This window comes from Bufo gargarizans, chromosome 7 (genome assembly GCF_014858855.1).
Source record: "Bufo gargarizans isolate SCDJY-AF-19 chromosome 7, ASM1485885v1, whole genome shotgun sequence".
Taxonomy (NCBI): domain Eukaryota; kingdom Metazoa; phylum Chordata; class Amphibia; order Anura; family Bufonidae; genus Bufo; species Bufo gargarizans.
Window position 1 is genome coordinate 72323602 of NC_058086.1, and position 21791 is coordinate 72345392.

The window sequence follows — 21791 nt, forward strand, 5'->3', positions numbered from 1 at the left end:
GATTTGTTTACAGGTGTCATTGGTTTTTATTTTTTAAGTCATTGTCCTATGTGGGGGCTCATTTTTTGCGGGATGAGGTGACGTTTCCATAGGTACCATTTTGGGTTACATAAGACTTTTTGATCAAGGTGAAAAAAAAATGGCTGTTTTGACTTTTTTTTTTTATAGCATTCACTTGAGGGGGTATATAATGTGAGGTTGTTATGGATGCGGCAATACATGATATGTCTATCATTTTTATTACTTTTTTTAACATTATTTTGGGAAAAAGATGCTTAATTTTTTTGTAAAACTATACTTGTATTACTACTTTTTAACTTTTTTTTTTGTCCCACTCTGGCACTTCAACTTTTGTGGGTCTGATCCCCTGTACAATGCATCACAATACTTCTGTATTGTAATGCATTGGCTGTAAGTGTATTGCACACTGTAATACACTTCAGCCTGCTTCCTGAGAGATCCAGGGGGCTGGATCTCACAGGCTCACATGAATGGCAGCCACAATGCCTAAGGAAGGCACCGGGCTGCCGTCCAAGCAGCACGAGGACCTGATGGACACCCCGCACCCGGCAGGATACCGCACGTGCCGCGGTCAGCGCTGACCGAGGCACTGCAAGGGTTAATTCGCCGGCGCAAACAGCAGGGGTCTGGCTATCAGTGACTGCCGGACCCCTGCCACTGATCGGGCGGGCGCAGCTCCTGCGCCCATCCAATCTGAGCGCCATAGCTGTACGGCGCTTGGCTTTGTGACCCTGTTTCCAGCGCTGTATATGTACGGCGTTGGTATCCTACGGGTTAAAGTATCCACCACTCACAATTAAACCTGGAATCATCATAAATAAGAAGGGGGGGGGGGGAGTAGAAATTGCTATTTAGGCAGTTTCCAAGTAATCCAGCATACACTTGGTTAGCATCTGATACCTACATTAAGTAGCAATGTCATTATTCAGGAATATATTCGGGAGGGGTCGCAGACTTTGCTATATAGTGCAGCGACTGCTGACAGGACAACATGTCCTCAAATTACCAGGTCAGTGACAGGAGAATAGGAGATGGGATTAGATGGGTTACTGACACCACAGAAAAAAGGAAACAGGGACGAGGAAAAATATTACAGAGCTTCACACTGCACATGTAAAAGGCTGACATAACGGATTACTGACGACTAGTCATTATATTTGGGGGATTATATATATATATATATATATATATATATACACATACACTCACCTAAAGAATTATTAGGAACACCTGTTCTATTTCTCATTAATGCGATTATCTAGTCAACCAATCACATGGCAGTTGCTTCAATGCATGTAGGGTTGTGGTCCTGGTCAAGACAATCTCCTGAACTCCAAACTGAATGTCAGAATGGGAAAGAAAGGGGATTTGATCAATTTTGAGCGTGGCATGGTTGTTGGTGCCAGACGGGCCGGTCTGAGTATTTCACAATCTGCTCAATTACTGGGATTTTCACACACAACCATTTCTAGGGTTTACAAAGAATGGTGTGAAAAGGGAAAAACATCCAGTATGCGGCAGTCCTGTGGGCGAAAATGCCTTGTTGATGCTAGAGGTCAGAGGAGAATGGGCCGACTGATTGAAGCTGATAGAAGAGCAACTGGGACTGAAGTAACCACTCGTTACAACCGAGGTATGCAGCAAAGCATTTGTGAAGCCACAACACGCACAACCTTGAGGCGGATGGGTTACAACAGCAGAAGACCCCACCGGGTACCACTCATCTCCACTACAAATAGGAAAAAGAGGCTACAATTTGCACGAGCTCACCAAAATTGGACTGTTGAAGACTGGAAAAATGTTGCCTGGTCTGATGAGTCTCGATTTCTGTTGAGACATTCAAATGGTAGAGTCCGAATTTGGCGTAAATAGAATGAGAACATGTATCCATCATACCTTGTTACCACTGTGCAGGCTGGTGGTGGTGGTGGTGTAATGGTGTGGAGGATGTTTTCTGGGCACACTTTAGGCCCCTTAGTGCCAACTGGCCATCGTTTAAATGCCACGGGCTACCTGAGCATTGTTTCTGACCATATCCATAACTTCATGACCACCATGTACCCATCCTCTGATGGCTACTTCCAGCAGGATAATGCACCATGTCACAAAGCTCGAATCATTTCAAATTGGTTTCTTGAACATGACAATGCGTTCACTGTACTAAAATGGCCCCCACAGTCCCCAGATCTCAACCCAATAGAGCATGTTTGGGATGTGGTGGAACGGGAGCTTCGTGACCTGGATGTGCATCCCTCAAATCTCCATCAACTGCAAGATGCTATCCTATCAATATGGGCCAACATTTCTAAAGAATGCTATCAGCACCTTGTTGAATCAATGCCACGTACAATTAAGGCTAGTTTCACACTAGCGTTCGGGTGTCCGCTCATGAGCTCCGTTTGAAGGGGCTCACAAGCGGACCCGAACGCTTCCGTCCAGCCCTGATGCAGTCTGAATGGATGCGGATCCGCTCAGACTGCATCAGTCTGGCGGCGTTCAGCCTCCGCTCCGCTCAGCAGGCGGACACCTGAACGCTGCTTGCAGCGTTCGGGTGTCCGCCTGGCCGTGCGGATCCGTCCAGACTTACAATGTAAGTCAATGGGGACGGATCCGTTTGAAGATGCCACAATATGGCTCAATCTTCAAACGGATCCGCTCAGGCTAATTTCACACTTAGCCATTTTTTGCCAATATAATGCAGACGGATCCGATCGAACGCTAGTGTGAAAGTAGCCTAAGGCAGTTCTGAAGGCAAAAGGGGGTCCAATATTAGTATGGTGTTGCTAATAATTCTTTGAGTGTATAATATATATATATATTGCGGAAACTACAGTGGCGGAAACATTACCATTCCCTTGGGAGCCACAGACAACCACCCCCCACTAGGGCGCAGTTAGATTTTTTTTTTTGTCGTCAGGTACTACTGCCAAAAGTATCAATGGCTAAACACATGGCCTGTAACATTCTATGTCCCCATACTGTAACTATATGTGGTAATTATACACCTTATTTTCATGGATTCCTCAACCATCTAAAATAAAATAAATCTTGGCGTAAGTCTTATGGCGAGTACGACTTGGCAGCATGCAAAGCGTTTCAGGTCCGTAATAAGGACTAATGGTGATGGAGTGTACCGCCATACAGGGCGCACAGCAATGTCATATTACGTGTAAGGCCAGCTAGTGAATTCTCAATGAGACATGCACATCTCCGCTGCAAAAGGACTGACCGGTAGTTCCGAGAACAGCACCGGGGAAAAAGGTTTTATTTTACACCATTCGGGGGCAGATCTGCCAATCCCTCAGACAATCCCTTTAACCCTGGGTTCAGACCTGAGCGTTTTACAGCGCGTTCCTACGCACTGTAAAACGCACAACAGGCAAGAACCAATGATTCCCTACGGGAATGGTTCTCACCTGGGCGTTTTACAGCGCGTACGATCGCGCTGTAAAACGCCCGACGCTCAAACAAGTGCTTGAGCTTTTTTTTGGGCGTTTGTCGCGCGTTCCCGCACATAGATATTCGGGAACGCGCGACAATGTGTGCACGCCTGTCTCTGTATGCGCGATTGTAAACGCCCGTACAATCGCGCATAAAGAGCGCTCGTTTCAGAACGCTCAGGTCTGAACCCAGGGTCAGAGAAATAGCAATAAAACTGCACCCTCACCCGCTGCTACATCCAGATGAAACGACTGGGGCAGTATTAACATTGGTTTAGAGATAACAATCTAGCCATCGGAAAAAGTCCACCATACACATTAGATGGTGGGCCGACCCTGCTAAAATCAGTAGTTCGGCAAGTCTGGGCACCTTTTTAGCATTTGGACATCAGGAAGGTAGTTCACAGTGGATTCAAGTGACGTTTAAAGGGACATTCCGGGATTACTATGGTGTTTAACATATACAGTCATGTATTTGCTTACATCATGTACATCGCCCCTAAGATTTTTGTATTTCAGTTAGGAAGCTCCTGACCAGTTTTTACCATGTAAACCAATCCCTGTGGTCTGTTTCCATCCGGTATGTAGCACTTCCAGAACCGCCCCTAACAACACCCAGCTAGTTTATAGCTCCTCCCACCCCTCTAGTTACATAGACACTCCCCTATTACTGACACGCCCATGGACATAACGTCACAGGAAATAAGACCTATATGGACAAGGTCATGTGACCACAGTCCAGAAAGAAGATAGGAGCAATAAAGGTAAAAGAAATACATAAAAAAAATATATATATATACACCTTCATAAATGATTATTTTAAAGGATGTAGATGCAAAATGGAAAACCCCTTTAAGTCCTGTTAGAAGCCTTAATTGCAGATTCTATCAAAAATGCCAGACAAAATACTGTAAACGTAACCTTACATGGTTGCTGATAGGGGTCCAATGACATACATTTTCACAGCCATGTTGCAGCCCCTCAGCAGTTGATCACGGGAACCCCCAGCGATCAGGGAGTCGGCTTCCGATGAGACAATCTTTCCAAACATTTCTGAAATTGGTCACCAATAGAGATGACCGAATTTCTGGTTATGAAATTAGTTTGCGATTCGTTTACTGGTAAAAGGTGAATTGCATTATGGATTCAGTTTCCACGGACCAGAACGCAATTCTATGACAGAATGCATAATGGAATGCCTTTAGAGGCATTCTGTTATTCATTCCATCACAATAGAAGTCTATGGGCTGCAAAATTGATCCGTTCCGTTTCAGTTATGCAGGGGGGTCCCCTCCTGCATAACGGAAACGGGACGGATCCGTTATGCAGCCCATAGACTTCTATTGTGACGGAATGACTCTAAAGGCATTCCGTTATGCATTCCGCAATAGAATTGAGTTATGGTCCATGGTAACGGAATCCATAACGCAATTCAACTTTTAATCAGTAAAAAAAGCGTTAATGAATTTCAAAATATGAAATTCGCTTATCTCTAGTCACCAATCATACAGATTTCTGTTCATCTAAAGAAACACCATGGACCGATAATCTGCACAGTAGTGATGGGCGAATCGATTCATATTCATTTAAAAAAATAATACAAAATATCTGCCTGCTTGAGCAGCGAGGGGCTTCCCAAACTGCTCAAGAGTCTCCACCCTCCCCCTTCATTGATATTTCATCTGGCCCTGTCAATCTCCTTCAGTGTATGGCGTTGAGGCTCTGCTGCTGCTCCCTGAGTGACGCAGATGGCGACTGTGCGTTCAACGATCACATCTGGATACACCTGGAAGTGTATTGGCGCATGACAGGCGAGGTGCAAGATTAACAGGGCCAGGCGAGATGTCAATCGAGGGGGAGTCTCTTGAGCAGTGGGACCAGCCCCCTCCCTGCTCAAGCAGGCCGATTTCTGAACGCATTCGATTCCTATGAGTCGACTTTTGCGTCACTACTGCACAGACATCGATTATGATGTAGTTCCTAGTGGACTGGCAGCTGGAGGAAAAAAATAAAAAAAATAGCAGGATCACGTCCGTGGCGAGGATTCCAGCGTGCAGACGACGGAGAAGCCTCCGCCTCCTGTTTTCCCCTAACAAACAGAGGAAAGCACTGGGACACCGCAGCTAATGATTGCTTCACTTCCCACATGGTACATTCCACAGACGCATCTGACGTCTCATCGCTTACTGGAAGAAAGCGCTGTCACTGAACTTCCAGAAATTGTTTCCAGAGAGAATGCTAAAAATGTCAAGGATTTCATAAATGCCACAAGAGCCAAACAATGCGAGAGCTCAAGAGACAGCGCGGAGAGGAGGCAGCATTGTTCTCATGTCAAATCCCAACACTATGCCCTGCGCTTTATAATTACGTCTACGCCCGGCACGCCACACAGCCATGTCGCCGACAGGCGAGGACAGCACAGGTTTAGATCATTTCACACAAAATAACGGACAGTCAGCACCATAATCTGAGGGACAGCGACTCTGCACGAGGGTGAGGACTGCGCTGAACGGGCAGATAGATGTATGAAACAGTCTAAAAAGAACCGCCCGTCTCTGTTGCCCACAGCAACAACAAAAAAAATAGGGATAATAATCAAACTGGTGTAAAGTAGAACCAATCAGATTCCACCTTTCATTTTCCAAAGGAGCTGTCAAAAATGAAAGGTGAAATCTGACTGGTTGCTACAGGCAACGGAGCCAGTTCTACTTTACACCAGTTGGATAAATGACCCCAATAGCTTTTCTTTTAGGCATAAATCTTCTCCACTGACAACTACCCATCTCCATACAATAAAACAGAATTGTAATGTATAGCGGTCCAGAATTTGCAGGGCCTGCCCCTAATTTTAGGAACCTGTCCTGGTAAATTCGGGCTTTTCCAGGGCGAAAATGGGCAGGGTGTATGTAAGTCCCACCCACTAAATGTAGGCCCTGGGTGGGCTGCTGACAATATGCAAAGAGACTGGGGGACAAAAAAAAAATATAAAAAAAATATAAAACGATCACTCAGCTCCCTTTTCACTTTGCATTGGGCCATGTAAAAGGTGTTTTAAAGTTTTTTTTCCAAGTGTCTAATACTGATGATCTATCTTCAGGATGAGTCATCAGTACCGGATTGGTGGCGGTCTGACACCCTGGTCTAATGATGATCAGCTGTGGCTTCCTCGCAGTTAACCAAGCACGGCGCCATCCGTATAGCAGGCGTTTTTTGGTATTGCAGCTCAGCCAGTCACCTGAATGGGACTGAGCTGCGGCTAGGCCACGTGACTAATGAACGGAACATCACTGGCCTAGGAAGAAGCTGCAGCGCACACCGGAGTGCTGCGGTCTCTCCAAAATGCTGATCAGCAGGGGGTGCTGGGAGTAGGATCCTCACCACTCAGATACTAATGACCTATCCTGAGGATAGGTCATCAGTATTAAACACCTGGACAACCCCTTTAGACAAAATCAGCTAGCCATGTATATTAATCGGCACTCATTTCCTTCCCAGCATCGGCCCGATATGTTCTAGAACCCTCATCTAGAATGTATTCTCCTGTGTGCAGAAACTAGGTCATAGATTATTAGCCCCAACCTTCATTACTAGGCCTCATGCAACCTTCATTACTAGGCCTAATACAGGTCTTGGTAGCGAACATCACAGCCTCTGTGCGCTGCAGTATAGGCTCCACTGGGAAGGCCGAGACGTATAAAAAGGTACAGTAGAGGCTCTTCATACCTCCATAATGGCTCCATACAGAATGGAGCTGTATTAGGCCACCTGCACACATTGCGGAATACATGCAGAAAAAGCAGCTTGTTATAGTACCAGCTAAACGTATAAGATTACCCAAATCTCACGTACGCTTTGCAGATTTTTTCTGTACGGATACTGACCTGCCACCTCTTGCTAGATCATCAGCTTCTGATCGGCGGGGGTCCAACACCCGGGACCCCCGCCGATCAGAAGCTGATGATCTATCCAGAGGATAGATCATCAGTTAAATGAAAGTGCAAAACCCCTTTAATGTTGCCAAGACGAAACCGTCAGGAATTCTATTAAAAATCAATGGAGGACGAATCCGTTTTCTATTGTGGCAGATTGCAGCAGAGAAAACGGATCCGTCCCCATTGACTTGCATTGGGGGGGGGGGGGGGGGGGGTCATGCTGGATCCGTCTTGCTCTGCATCCCAGGACGGAAAGCAAACTATAACATGTTGCGGTTTGCTCTCCGGTATGGAAACGCAACTAAACGGAACGCATTTTGGAGCATTCTGTTCTGTTCAGTTTTGTCCCCATTGACAATGAATGGGTACAAAACTGAAGTGTTTTTCCCCGGTATTGAGCCCCTATGACGGATTTCAATACTGGAAAACTAAAACGCTAGTGTGAAAGTAGCCTTAGGCCTCATGCACACGACCGTTGTTATGGTCCGCATCCGAGCCGCAGTTTTTGCGGCTCGGACCTATTCACTTCAATGGGGCCGCAAAATATGCGGACAGCACTCCGTGTGCTGTCCGCATGTGTTGCTCCGTTCCGTGGCCCCGCCCAAAAAATATAACATGTCCTATTCTTGTCCGTTTTGCGCACAAGAATAGGCATTTCTACAATGGGCCACCTGTTCCGTTCCGCAAGTCACACGGGCGGTTTCCGTGTTTTGCGGATCTGCAATTTGCTGACCGCAAAAAAATGGAATGGTCGTGTGCATGAGGCCTTAAGAGTTTAATGCAGCACAGAACAAGAAAGCAGTACAGCAGAGACAGAGAGCAAGCAGAGTTGAGTTTGCCTGCCAGTTTAAGCTAAAGCCTGCTGGAACCAAGACAAAGCCTGCCAATCGTTTGGAAGAATGTTTATTCAAGTAAAGCTACCATTGAATTTCACCACAAGGTCTGGACTCAAGTTATTTTCCCAGTCATCCCTCAATTATTCCCCCTTTATTTTGCTTCGGAGACAAAGCCTGGGGTCCAGCAGTATCCAGGTAGGAGCACTGTGACACAAAGAGACATTTAGGCCGCACTACACCACTCAGCATTCCTACTATACCTGGGACGCGATAGGGGCCCTGGAGGACGGCACACTGCATACATTTATTAGTCTATTCAAACTCGCCATCCAAAAAATAAATAAAAAAAATACACTTGTTCTTATCATTCTCTACGGATTCTAATGTTGTAAATGTTGGTGGCTAGATGGGTTCTCACAACTGCTAATGATAAAAAATCCACAAAAGCCATGTTTGTCCCTACCTAGAGCCGTCAGCAGTTTAGCATGGTCAGAACTGCTGACAGATTCCATTTAAAACAGAAAAACATTCCCCCCCCCCCCCCCCCCCCCCTTCCCTCAGAATTTCCTTTTAACACTCAGCCTCTCAACTACTGGTTAAGACAAAATACCCCGAAAGTTCAACAAGTCAGAAAAACCTATTAAAATTCTTCACATCTCTCTTTTCAAACATTGGCTTTTCAGTTAAAATTACCAGGAATCCGATTCTTAAAAAAAAAGGTGGGCTTGTGAAAGAAAAGTTAAAAATTTGTAGTAACCGCTCACCTGATGTGTATTTACTGCGGAGAGATGTGAAAGAAACTGACCGCAGTGTGAATGAACAAACTGTAAAATACATGGTAGCAAAACATTAAATGGCAGCTCCTTTTTAAATAAATCTATAAGGGAACTGAACTTAAAAAACTGGAATGTTTTTTGGGAGTGCTCAGATACACATGGCAGGGCTTGGGGCAGGTGGCTGAACCATGGCAACTCAGAATCCCCTGCAGATCCCTTCTACGGAGCTGAATGTTGCAGGGTTTGCCCATTTGGACGACCTCATTTCATAGACTGATATTTATTTGCTGTGCCCCAAAAATATAAAAAAATATGGCATACTGTGGTTTTAAAATAATCAGCAAGCCTCGTTGTTAGGCCTCATGCACACGAACGTATATTATTTTTTTTTTGTGGACTGTATAGGGAACCATTCATTTCAATGGGTCCGCAAAAAAATAAGAAGTTACTCTGTGTGCGGTCCGTATGTCCGTATTTACATTCCGCCAAAAAATAAAACATGTGCTATTATTGTCTGCATTACGGACAAGGATAGAACTATTCTATTAGAGGTCAGATGTTCCATTCCGCAAAATACGGAATGCACACAGACGTCATCCGTATTTTTTGCGGATCCGTTTTTTGCGGACCACAAAATACATATGGTCGTGTGCATGAGGCCCCGTGGCCGCGCTGTGGGCCGCAATGCACGGACACCCACCGTGGGGCAGCCGCAACGGATCGTGGCCCCATTCACTTTATTGGGTCCGCGGTCCGGCCGTTCCGCAAAAAGACAGGACATGTTCTATCTTTTTGCGGAACGGAAGTACGGGACGAAACCCCACTGAAGCACTGCGTAGTGCTTCCGTTCCGCATCTCCGGACCCATTTGAGTGAACGGGTCCGCATTCGTGATGCGGAATGCACACGGAACGGTGCCCATGTATTGCGGATCCGCAAATGCGGTCCGCAATACGGCCACGTGGGGCGCACGCATTTGTGTGCAATAGGCCTTATTCACACTTCTGGAACACTCAGTTACACCATAAGTGCACAGTGCCCAGTATATAAAGCAGGTGGCACAGAGCAGAGGGGAGGACGTTAAAAGACAAGTCATTTTTAGAAATTCTATGAAAATTCAGATTTGGAAGACGTCTCCGAAAACAAAATTTGAATTCTATAACCTTTTAGTTAAGTACTTTTGCCCGTTTCAAAATGTTCTCCATGCCTGGAATATTATGTCAGCGGCTGGAAGCAGATGGCACACAGCGTGTGACTTGGCCAGTAGACCGCAAGGGCTGCAATACTGCTAGCACAATAACGCAACGTCTTAACCCATTCACAAATACAACGGTTTCGGGTTATTTCAGGTATCATTTTGGACCTTCTTTATGTTCCATGAGAGTCACAAGGATGATACACTATGGCAGGAAGACCTCCTGTGGCTGCGCTCCAACTGGGCGTCTCCTGGACACACAAAAAAATAAAAATGTAGCCCAATGTGTTCTTGGTGAATTACATTTTATGAAAATCACCTTTTACACGTTAAATGGGTTTGCCCAATCAGACATGTATCGCCTATCCTGTGGATAAGTGATGAATGGGATTTTTGGGCAAAAAGCTTTTAAACCTTTTTGTCTGCGGCAACTTGGTTTACACTGAAATTTACGAACTATCAACATTTACTGAAATCAATGGAAGCCAAACTGGCAGATTTACTAGTGCGTCTGCGCCAATACTCCATCTAGAAAGTGGTGCAAGTTGGTTACAATTTGGCACATATAGGATTACTACATGCTTGACAAGGGGGTGGGGCGTAGCGCAAAGAGGCGGAGCTTTGTGAGAAATGGGACAGGCTTAATTTTGTACCAAAATTGCGATACAATGTTTTAGGCCTCATGCACACGAACGTATAGTCTTTCCGTGCCTGTTCCGATTTTTTTTTTTTGGCATTCATTTCAATGGGTCCGCAAAAAAATAAAGTTTCCTTATGTCCGTATTTACGTTCCGCAAAAAAATAGAACATGTCCTATTTTTGTCCGCATTACGGACAAGGATAGTACTGTTCTATAAAGGGCCAGCTTTTCCGTTCCGCAAAATACGGAATGCAGACAGCAAAATACATAAGATCGCGTGCATAAGGCCTTAATGTAATCCAGCCATTAGTTGGTATAGCGCCAGAGAAAAGTGTCCATCTCTGCACGCGTGCTGTCCGCATCTGTATTTCTGTCCCTGCAAAAAAAATTCTATAAAATAGAACATGTTCTAGTCTTGTCCATTTTGTGGACAAGATCAGACATTTGTGACATTGCACAGGACCTGCGGCGGGGAAGGAAAATGAGAGATGCACACAGCTGATAGCCATGTTATGCGGATCCGCGATGTGCAGACCGCCAAAACAGATACGGTTGTGCGCAGGAGGCCTTAGGGATAGTGGGTCTGGGCCCATATGTGTATGGCACAGCCGTGTGCATGAAACGTGTACTGCAGCAACTGGAGTGCCTATGGTTTTGTACATGGGCTGTAGATACTTGGCGTGCTGCCATATGGCACCGTCATACAGCACCAAGCTATGAGGGTATTCTTAGAGATGGAATAAGGCACATTTTTATTTTTTATTTTTTTTTGGGGGGGGGGGGGGGGGGGGGGGAAATCGAGGGAAAAATAAAATGTCATGAATTGGGCTCAGGCAAACTGAGGTAGAGCAAGGGTCCACTGACTGTACAGAGCCGACATACAGCCATGTGCCTGAGGGGGCACTCTCAATGTGTCTCCATTATTTTCCGACGAATGGATGACAGGTCAAAAGACATAAAGAAAAAAAGAGGAGTTAAGTCCCCAAAAATGTTTTGTGCCAAGCAGACAACGATCTCTAGCCACATGGGCTGGCATTTCCATGTTTTATGGATGCACGCCGCTTATTTGCATAGACACAATACGTTTTTTTTCTTTCAGAAAGCCTGAGGCTCTGACAACGCACCGGCCCCGTCATGCAAATAGAAGGATTTGAATGGTAAAAAAAAAAAAATAATTAACATAACTGACTCTAGAGTAAGGCCTCATGCACACGGACGTTTTTTTTCACGGTCCGCAAAACGGGGTTCCGTTGGTCCGTGATCCGTGACCGTTTTTCCGTCCGTGGGTCTTCCTTGATTTTTGGAGGATCCACGGACATGAAAAAAAAGTCATTTTGGTGTCCGCCTGGCCGTGCGGAGCCAAACGGATCCGTCCTGAATTACAATGCAAGTCAATGGGGACGGATCCGTTTGATGTTGACACAATATGGTGCCATTTCAAACGGATCCGTCCCCATTGACTTTCAATGTAAAGTCTGGAGTTCTGTTATACCATCGGATTGGAGTTTTCTCCAATCCGATGGTATATTTTAACTTGTAGCGTCCCCATCACCATGGGAACGCGTCTATGTTAGAATATACTGTCGGATATGAGCTACATCGTGAAACTCATTTCCGACAGTATATTCTAACACAGAGGCGTTCCCATGGTGATGGAGACGCTTCAGGTTAGAATATACAAAAAAACTGTGTACATGACTGTCCCCTGCTGCCTGGCAGGTGCTGCCAGGCAGCAGGGGGCAGACCCCCCCCCCCCCCTGTTTTTAACTCATTGGTGGCCAGTGGGCCCCCCCTCCCCTGTTGTTAACTCGTTGGTGGCCAGTGTGCGCACCCCCCTCCCTCCCTCCCTCTATTGTTTTAATACATTGGGGCCAGTGTGCGCGCGCCCCCCCCAACCCCCCCTCCCTCCCTCTATTGTTTTAATACATTGGGGCCAGTGTGCGCGGGCCCCCCCAACCCCCCCTCCCTCCCTCTATTGTTTTAATACATTGGGGCCAGTGTGCGCACCCCCCCAACCCCAACCCCCCCCCCCCCTCCCTCCCTCTATTGTAATCATCATCGGTGGCAGCGGAGTAGAAGATTTTCATACTTACCTGGCTGCTGGCTGCTGCGATCTCTGTGTCCGGCCGGGAGCTCCTCCTACTGGTAAGTGACAGGTCTGTGCGGCGCATTGCTGTCACTTACCAGTAGGAGGAGCTCCCGGCCGGACGCAGACATCGCAGCAGCCAGCAGCCAGGTAAGTATGAAAATCTTCTACTCCGCTGCCACCGATGATGATTACAATAGAGGGAGGGAGGGGGGGGGGGGGGGGGGTTGGGGGGGGTGCGCACACTGGCCCCAATGTATTAAAACAATAGAGGGAGGGAGGGGGGGTTGGGTGGGCGCGCGCACACTGGCCCCAATGTATTAAAACAATAGAGGGAGGGAGGGAGGGGGGTGCGCACACTGGCCACCAACGAGTTAACAACAGGGGGGGGGGGGGGGCCGCACAATGATATTCAAACTGGGGAGGGGGGGGGGGTGTCTGCCCCCTGCTGCCTGGCAGCCCTGATCTCTTACAGGGGGATATGATGGGGTTAATTGTACTATCATATCCCCCTGTAAGAGATCGGGTGGTGCCAGGCAGCAGGGGGCAGTCTTGTACAAAGTTTGCAGTGTATTCTAACTAGAAGCGTCCCCATCACCATGGGAACGCTTCTGTGTTAGAATATACTGTCGGAAATGAGTTTTCACGAAGTGAAAACTTAGATCAGAAAAAGCTTTTATGCAGACGGATCTTCGGATCCGTCTGTATGAAAGCAACCTACGGCCACGGATCACGGACACGGATGCCAATCTTGTGTGCATCCGTGTTCTTTCACGGACCCATTGACTTGAATGGGCCCGTGAACCGTTGGCCGTGAAAAAAATAGGACAGGTCCTATTTTTTTCACGGCCAGGAAACACGGCTCACGGATGCGGCTGCCAAACGGTGCATTTTCCGATTTTTCCACGGACCCATTGAAAGTCAATGGGTCCGTGAAAAAAAACGGAAAACGGCACAACGGCCACGGATGCACACAACGGTCGTGTGCATGAGGCCTTAGTAAGAAAGAAGAAGCTCGCAGTAGTGTCTTGAAGGTTCCGTCGGCATCTCTTGGGGTCAAAGGTTCACTAGTTACTGGACAACTGCATATATAGCAATTACCTAACAGAACTCGATTAGAAATTGCGGCCACAGGGCATTTAACCCCTTTCATATCAGTCTGCCTCCCCACGGGAAGGGGCCAACAGGGGAAAGCAATGAGACGCTTGCAGGCTGACGGGAGGGACAGTACCTGTCCGCAGAAAGCAGCCTGTACTCTGCACACCACTTTATGGGAACAGTGCCTTGATGGCGGATTTGCAGGGCGGCATAGAAAGCAGTCTGTACTCTGCGCAGGGCTTTACTGAAGGAGCGCCTGTGCTTGCTGATTGGAGGGGCAGCATGTTTCACAGCTCCAAGTCATAAGAGGAGAAGAAATGAATCGGAGAACTACTGTCAGTGCAGTTCCCTAATGCCCAAGCACCGACACCCTACTGGCCTATGAAAGGTGAAGCTTCAAGGTTTTTTTTTCTTCAATGTATTCTTTTGCTGACTGTTGCCAACCTGAACAGATCACATTCATAGCGGATACCTTTTCAAAGATGCAACTTCATTGAGCAATTAAAGGGCATCTGTCAGCAGTTTTGTACCTATGACACTGGCTGACCTGTTACATGTGCACTCGGCAGCTGAACACATCTGTGTTGGTCCCATGTTCCTAGGTGCCCACGTTGCTGAGAAAAATGATGTTTTAATATATGCAAATGAGCCTCCAGGAGCAACGGGGGCGTTGCCGTTACACCTAGAGGCTCATCTCTCTCTGCAACTTCCGGGCCCTCTGCACTTTGACTTTAGAAGTCAGGGCAGGGCGTGATCACACTTACATGTCCTGGTCCTATCAAAGTGCAGAGGGCGCAGCAGGTGCAGACAGAGCAGAGCCTCTAGGTGTAACGGCAACGCCCCCGTTGCTCCTAGAGACTCATTTGCATATATTAAAACATTTTACTCAGCAATGCGGGCACATATGAACATGGGACCAACACAGATGCCTTCAGCTGCCAAACGCACTGTAACAGGTCAGCCAGTGTCATAGGTACAAACTGCTGACAGATGCCCTTTCACATAGTGCTGCAAAATTGTTCTCTAATAATATCACCGCACTTCATGTGGCAACATTTAAAACTTTTATTTAAAAAAAGGTGGTCTTGGAACCATCTCTTTGTGCTAAAAGGGTATGACATGGGTACCTTCAAACGATGTGGATTACATGCATTTTTTCAGCGAGGATTTCCGTGCTGAAAAAACGCAGGGTAAGGGCTCATGCACAGGAACATATTTTATTTCCGTGTCCGTTCCGTTTATTTTGCAGACCCATTCATTTCAATAGGTCGGCAAGAAAAAATAAATAAATAAAATAAATGAAGTTACTCCATGTGCATTCCATTTCCGTATTCACGTTCCTCAGAAAAAAATAGAACATGTCCTATTATTTTCCGCATTATGAACAAGGATAGTACTGTTCTATTAGGGGCCAGCTGTTCCATTCCGCAAAATAAAGAACGCACACGGACGTCATCCGTATTTTTTGCAGATCGCAAAATACATCCGGCCGTATACATGAGCCCTAATAGAGAAACTAGCCAAGTTAATTATATCACACAAATCTCTTATACACTTTGCGCATTTTTTACTTGCAGAAAGTGACCTTCCATGCAGATTTTAAAATCCACAGCATGTCAATTGTTCGTGCGATTCCACAGTTTACGTAAGGTGGCTTTCCCCGCAGATATCTGCGCAAAAAGACGCACCAAACCACAATAAGGGTACATGCACACGTTCAGGATTCATGTGCGGAGAATCTGCACTGAAATCTGCAGGTGTTCGCAGGCAAATCCGTGCGGTCAATCCGCATCTATTGATGCGGATTTTACTAAGTGAATGGAGAAAATCCAGTCACGGAAAATAAAAAAAAATGACATGCTGTGGATTCTAAAATCCGCGCTGAAAAAAAATCTGCATCGTGTGCATTAAAATTTCAAATTCTCATAGAATACAATGTACATGACCTACGGGGCAGATTTTCCGCACGCAAATCCGCGCAGAAAATCTGCACGCAATCCTGATCGTGTGCATTTAGCCTCAGGCTAGGTTCACACAAAGTATTTCCAGCGCATGGAATCCATGTCAAGAATAGACAGAACTATTTAAAAAAAAATTCAAACCGGTGCAGGAGGAAAAAAAAGTGCTGTATGGTCCAACGTGCTTATTCCCCATTGAAATCAATGGGAAAGTTGTGCATGAGTTTTTCACGTGGATTTTTGTGCAGCATTAGGCCTCATGCATACGACCGTCGTTTTGGTCCGCATCTGAGCCGCAGTATTTGCAGCTTGCATGCGGACTCATTCACTTCAATGGGGCCGCAAAAGATGCGGACAGCACTCCAAAAAAATATAACCTGTCCTATTCTTGTCCGTTTTGCGGACAAGAATAGGCAGTTATATTAATGGCTGTCCGCGCCGTTCCGCAAATTGCGGAACAAACACTGACACCATCCGTGGTGTTTTGCAGACCCGTAATTTGCGGACCGCAAATTACACGGCAGTGTGCATGAGGCCTTAGGTGCAGAAAACTCATGAAATCTGCACCAAAACTGCACAAAAAAATGCACATAAGGGCTCATTCACACGACCGTATGAATAGGGCCGCACCCGTTCCCTGTCACAGACCCATTCATTTAAATGGGGCAGCAAAAGATGCGGACAGCACGCGCTGCTCTGTTCTGTGGCCCCGCAAAAAGGATAGAACATGTCCTATTCTTGTCCGTTTTGCAAGATAGAACAGGCATTTCTATAATGAGCGTCCATTCCGGTCCTCAAATTGCAGAACGCACACGGGCGGCTTCTGTATTTTGCGGATCCCCAATTTGTGGACCACAAAACACGGCGCGGTCGTGTAAATGAGCCCTAATTCTACACTATTCATCACATCATTCACACGACCGTAAGTCTGGGTCCGTATCCGTTCCGCAATTTTGCAGGACGGGCGCGGACCCATTCATTTCAATGGGGCAGAAAAATATACAGACAGCACACTGCGTGCTGTCTGCATCCGTTGTTCCGTTCCACGCCCCCCCCCCCCCATAAATATAAAGCATGTCCTGTTCTTGTCCGCGGTCGCAGACAAGAATAGGCATTTTCTATATAGCGCCGGCCAAGTGCGGTCCACTAAATGCAGCCGGTATCCACGTTTTGTGGATCCGCAATTTGCAGACCACAAGACACTGAGGGTCGTGTGAATGCACCCTAAGGTCCCTTTCACACGAGCGAGTTTTCCGCGCGGGTGCAATGCGTGACGTGAACACATAGCACCCGCACTGAATCCTGACCCATTCATTTCAATGGGTCTGTGTACATGAGCGTTGTTTTTCACGCATGAGTTCTGCGTTGCGTGAAAATCGCAGCATGTTCTATATTTTGCGTTTTTCACGCAGCCCTGGCCCCATAGAAGTGAATGGGACTGCGTGAAAAACGCATTGCATCCGCAAGCAAGTGCGGGTGCGATGCGTTTTTCACTGATGGTTGCTAGGAGATGTTGTTTGTAAACATTCAGTTTTTTATCACGCGCGTGAAAAACGCATCAAAACGCATTGCACCCGCACGGAAAAAACTGAACAACTAAACGCAATCGCAGCCAAAACTGACTGAACTTGCTTGCAAAATAGTGCGAGTTTCACTGAACGCATCCGGACCTAATCTGTCACGCTCGTGTGAAAGGGGCCTAAGAAAAAACGCCAAGTGTACACGACATGTTGCCTAATCTCATACACTCTGCTGGTACCGTATTACGCTACGTTTTGTTTTCTGCACTAAAATCCAGGCAGAAAAAAAAACGCACGTAATCCGCATCGTGCGCAGGCATCCTAAACGGTGCAGATTTCAGGCATGATCAAAAAGCGGAGATCTGACCATAATATTACATGATGACCCTAATATTTCTCGCATTAGTTCCCATCACTGGAAACTCCTGCGGCTTTATTCATAAATGGACTGGATTTATACGTTGGGTTACGGAGTCCGAATTTCATCCCAAGCCCCTCAGCACTTGCCTATGGAAAAGGGGGCAGGTTTTGCACAGACCCTGAGAACGCTCTTTAATCTTGCACCGGGCATTGTTCACAGTCAGATCGGCATTGTTCACAGTCGGCCCCCAGCACTTCACCCTGGTACATGTACAGACACCCAGGACTTACCAGGACATACAGCAGCACAGACAAAAAACAAACAACTTCTCTCCAACTTCCTTCATTCAGAGCCAAAGATCCCAGCGGCAGCAGCGACGCAGCCCTCCCCCACAATGTGAGAGGCTGGAGGCTGATGGCTGCCTCCCCCCTCCTCTTTCTCCTCCAGTGACATGTGAAAACCTCAGGCAGCCTTTAACTTCAGACTCCTGGCTGCAGAGTAACCCTCTCCTGGCCAGCTGACCCCCCCAGTCTAGACAAATAGGCCACCGGCCCGCCAGCTCCCACCCAACCACCGCAGGTAGTGCCCTTCCTCAGTCACAAGCCATGGCACATGCCTGGAGTAGTAGTACAATAGAAAGTGCTGCATCATACAGAGATGACCGCACGCCCTCTGTGTATACTGCTATATATATCCCTGAGATCACCACATGATGTCATATAGACTAATGGGAATCGCCAATCAATAAGTCCAGAGAGACTAAGGATTTAGGCAAGGTCTACACCACGACATAGGGCACAACTACACTGCGACATTTTGTCGCGCGACAATTTTTATAATCACAGTCTATGGTGTCGCACTGCGACGTAGCAGTCGCAGAAAAATCAATGCGACACCATAGACTATCATTACAAAAATTGTTAAGCGACAAATGTCGTAGTGTAGACCTAGCCTTAAAGTTGCTGTCATGGGGGGGGTCCATCACTTGGGATCCCCCACATTAGAGATGACGCACCCTGCCTATCTGCGTAGGCACCCTGAGATATTACGTAGCCCTACGGCCGCTGCTGAATACTATGGCGGCTTCCTCTTGAGGGATTGTCCACTTTAAAAAGAAAATGTATAATTTCTCTGAAGTTTCCAGGTCTGCTTACACGTTAAAGGGGGAAGGGGGGTCCCCCATTCAGAATTCCCTTCTAGGCCCAGAGCAGATCTCTCAGGCTAGCGTCACATGGCTCGTAAAAAACAGTGGCAGATCAGTCCACTGGTCTGCCTATGTCAGCAGTCCGTTAATTAATAAAATAAAAATTGCTATTTTAGCCCTTCCCTATTGACTTCGATGGGGAACGCAGCTAAAATCGGCTTCGGATTAGTAATGTGCCACTTCTGAAGTGAAAAAAAAAAAAAAACATCCAGTGCACAGGGTGTGGATTTCCCCCATTGGAGTCAATGGGAAGCGCTATTGGCATTCCGATTGCAGATTACGCCACAGACGATGGTTGTTTCCTGCATAGATTTTAGCCACCGTTAAGGGTGACCCTGTAACATGGGCAAGGTGGTGACTAGTGTTGAGCGAACTTGTGTTTTAAGTTCGGCGTCCAAAGTTCGAGTCATCGAAGAATCGCGTTATGGATTCTAAATTCCGTTATGGTCCGTGGTAGCGGAATCCATAACGCGATTCTTCGATAACCCGAACTTAAAACACAAGTTCGCTCAACACTAGCGGTGACATACATTACCCCACTACAGACAGCCCCTTCCACCAGAATTAGGGCCATGTCCGGTCCACGTTTTTTAGGGTTAGCACACAGACCCATTCATTTCTATGGGTCCCAAAAAAAGAAAACGGACAGCACGCGTGTCCTGTCTGCATCTGTACGTCCAGTCCACAAACTACAGAACACGTCCCATTCTTGGATGAGAACTGCCCTTTCTAGTGATGGGAGTGTGGATCGCACACAGAGGGTACCCATATTTTGCGGACCGCAGTATGGACACGGTGGCGTGCGCGAGTCCTCGCTGCCAAAGTGATCGGTTCTGTCCAAAGCCTTTAACCAATGACTGCCCAAAAAAAATAATAATACAGGGGTCATGCAGATACAGGACACTGAGTGAGAAATATCTGAAATGAGATGTTACAATCAATATCGTTCCAATCTTGGAACAATCCTGAACTGATCGGTAGACGGGGCAACACAACAGCGTCCAGGAAAGGCAGGAAGTCTGTGTCACATCGCAGGGACAGGCACAAAGGCGCAGTAAACAAAGTGCCTGTCATGCCCCGTGCACACAGCAGGACGCACAGCACACACTGCAAACACAACTCACCAGAGCAGCAACTTTGTACAGATCCAACGTGCTGGAGTCCGGGGGGGGAGCGGTCACAGGAATCCACCAATGCAGATTTCTAAGCCCAGTGGTGATTTAAAGGGGGGATCCCAGCAGGAGTAATGCCAGCGAGGATAACGAGTCCGCCTTCTCCTGGGTGGCACCTGCCGGGTGCTATCCGTTTAGGAGCAGTTGCTGAGGGGCCCCGGAGAGCTGCTAGTTGGGGGCTGCGGGGACCCCGGGGAAGCTCCTTGTACAGCGCCGCGCTCCGCACTAGGAATGTGAGGAATGATGGAATTCTCTTCCTGGCAGGTGGGCAGCGCAGAGCTCGCTGATTGGCGGAGCGCCGGTGAGGTCAGCGTACATTAGCATAATGAGGGCGTGACGTCACGCGCTAGGCAGCCGCAGGTAGAGAAGGGAGTGTGTGAGGGAAGAGGACGATGACAGTGAGTGCGGGGGGCACGGGGCCTCCTGTGGGCACCAGGTGTGCATGCTAAGAACCTTCGGAGTCTGCAGCAGTCCCATGTAACAGGGCAGAAAAAGGTTGCCTGCAGTCCTATGTAACACAGGGAAGTTTCCATGACATATGCATTAGGTGGAGACAGCACAAAAAGGTTATCTGCAGTCCCATGTAACAGAAAAGTGTATGCATAATAATTCTACGTGTGATGGACGACATGGTAAACCTCTATGCCGCCACTTCTGGACTTTTTGTGACACCGCTCCAGTAGTTATGTACACCATCCCACATGCCTCACTCTGTCAATGGACTATGCTGATGTGGAGGGATTTCTTTGATTAAATACCCCCCCATATACTTGCTACACTGGTATACCTATTACAGTGGCAATAGTTAGACTGACAGGAGCCACAATACTAAGCCCCGTGTCCCCTGACGATTTATGGGGTCTTAGGCTTAAGAAAGTGGATTTAAGATATGTTATACTAATGAAACGCGTCGGGACACGCTTACATATCATTAGACACGCACTCCATTTTGTGCGTATTTTTCACCTTATTGATTCATGAGATATATGCAACATAATTATATCTCCACCTGCCTTGAGATATAGGACTCTGCCCCTAGTCACCCTTTGATAGGGTCACCTAGGGATTCCGCATCAGGGCAAGGTTCTGGACGGGGCCACCCCTTGCGGGGCACGGACCCCGTGTTAGGTCACTGGGGCCGGATAGGTCAAGCAGGAAAGTACTAAGTTATTGTTCAGATCTTAAGATAAGCCTTGAGACATGACTTGGATATTAAATAAGCCAGCACCTCATCTGCAGACAGCTGTTTCAGGAGGGGATTGCCCCTCATCAGTGCAGAGCAGAGAGTACTGGATTAACTGGGTGAGAGGCCTGTGTCCGGGTCAGGGGGGAACTAACTCTCCTTAGGGAGAGAGCACCTTAATCAGTGTGAGGAGACTTATGAGGGGCAATCACCCCAAAACAGCTGTCAGCAGATGAGGTGCTGGCTTATTTAATATCCAAGTCATGTCTCAAGGCTTATTTTAAGAGCTGAATATTGATTTATAGGATAGCTGCCTTACATCTGGGGGCATTAGAGGCAAAGCTTGTTAAGAGCCTATGCAGTCCTATGT

General features: G+C 47.1%; 1 protein-coding gene across 2 annotated transcripts in view; it reads right to left on the reverse strand.

Moving 5' to 3' along the window:
- Window positions 1-20455, reverse strand: part of VGLL4 (vestigial like family member 4) — a 102109-nt gene extending 81654 nt beyond the window's left edge. Inside the window, exon 1 of one of the 2 annotated variants that reach the window (XM_044301429.1) lies at window positions 20191-20455. Coding sequence is in view for 1 of the 2 variants with exons in the window: in XM_044301427.1 (XP_044157362.1) it covers window positions 18153-18160 (8 nt within the window). In the remaining variant the exon portion in view is untranslated. Of the gene's footprint in view, window positions 1-18152; window positions 18172-20190 lie in introns of those variants that run through there. The other variant, XM_044301427.1, reaches the window with a different exon arrangement.
- Between the last annotated feature and the right edge of the window lie 1336 nt (window positions 20456-21791).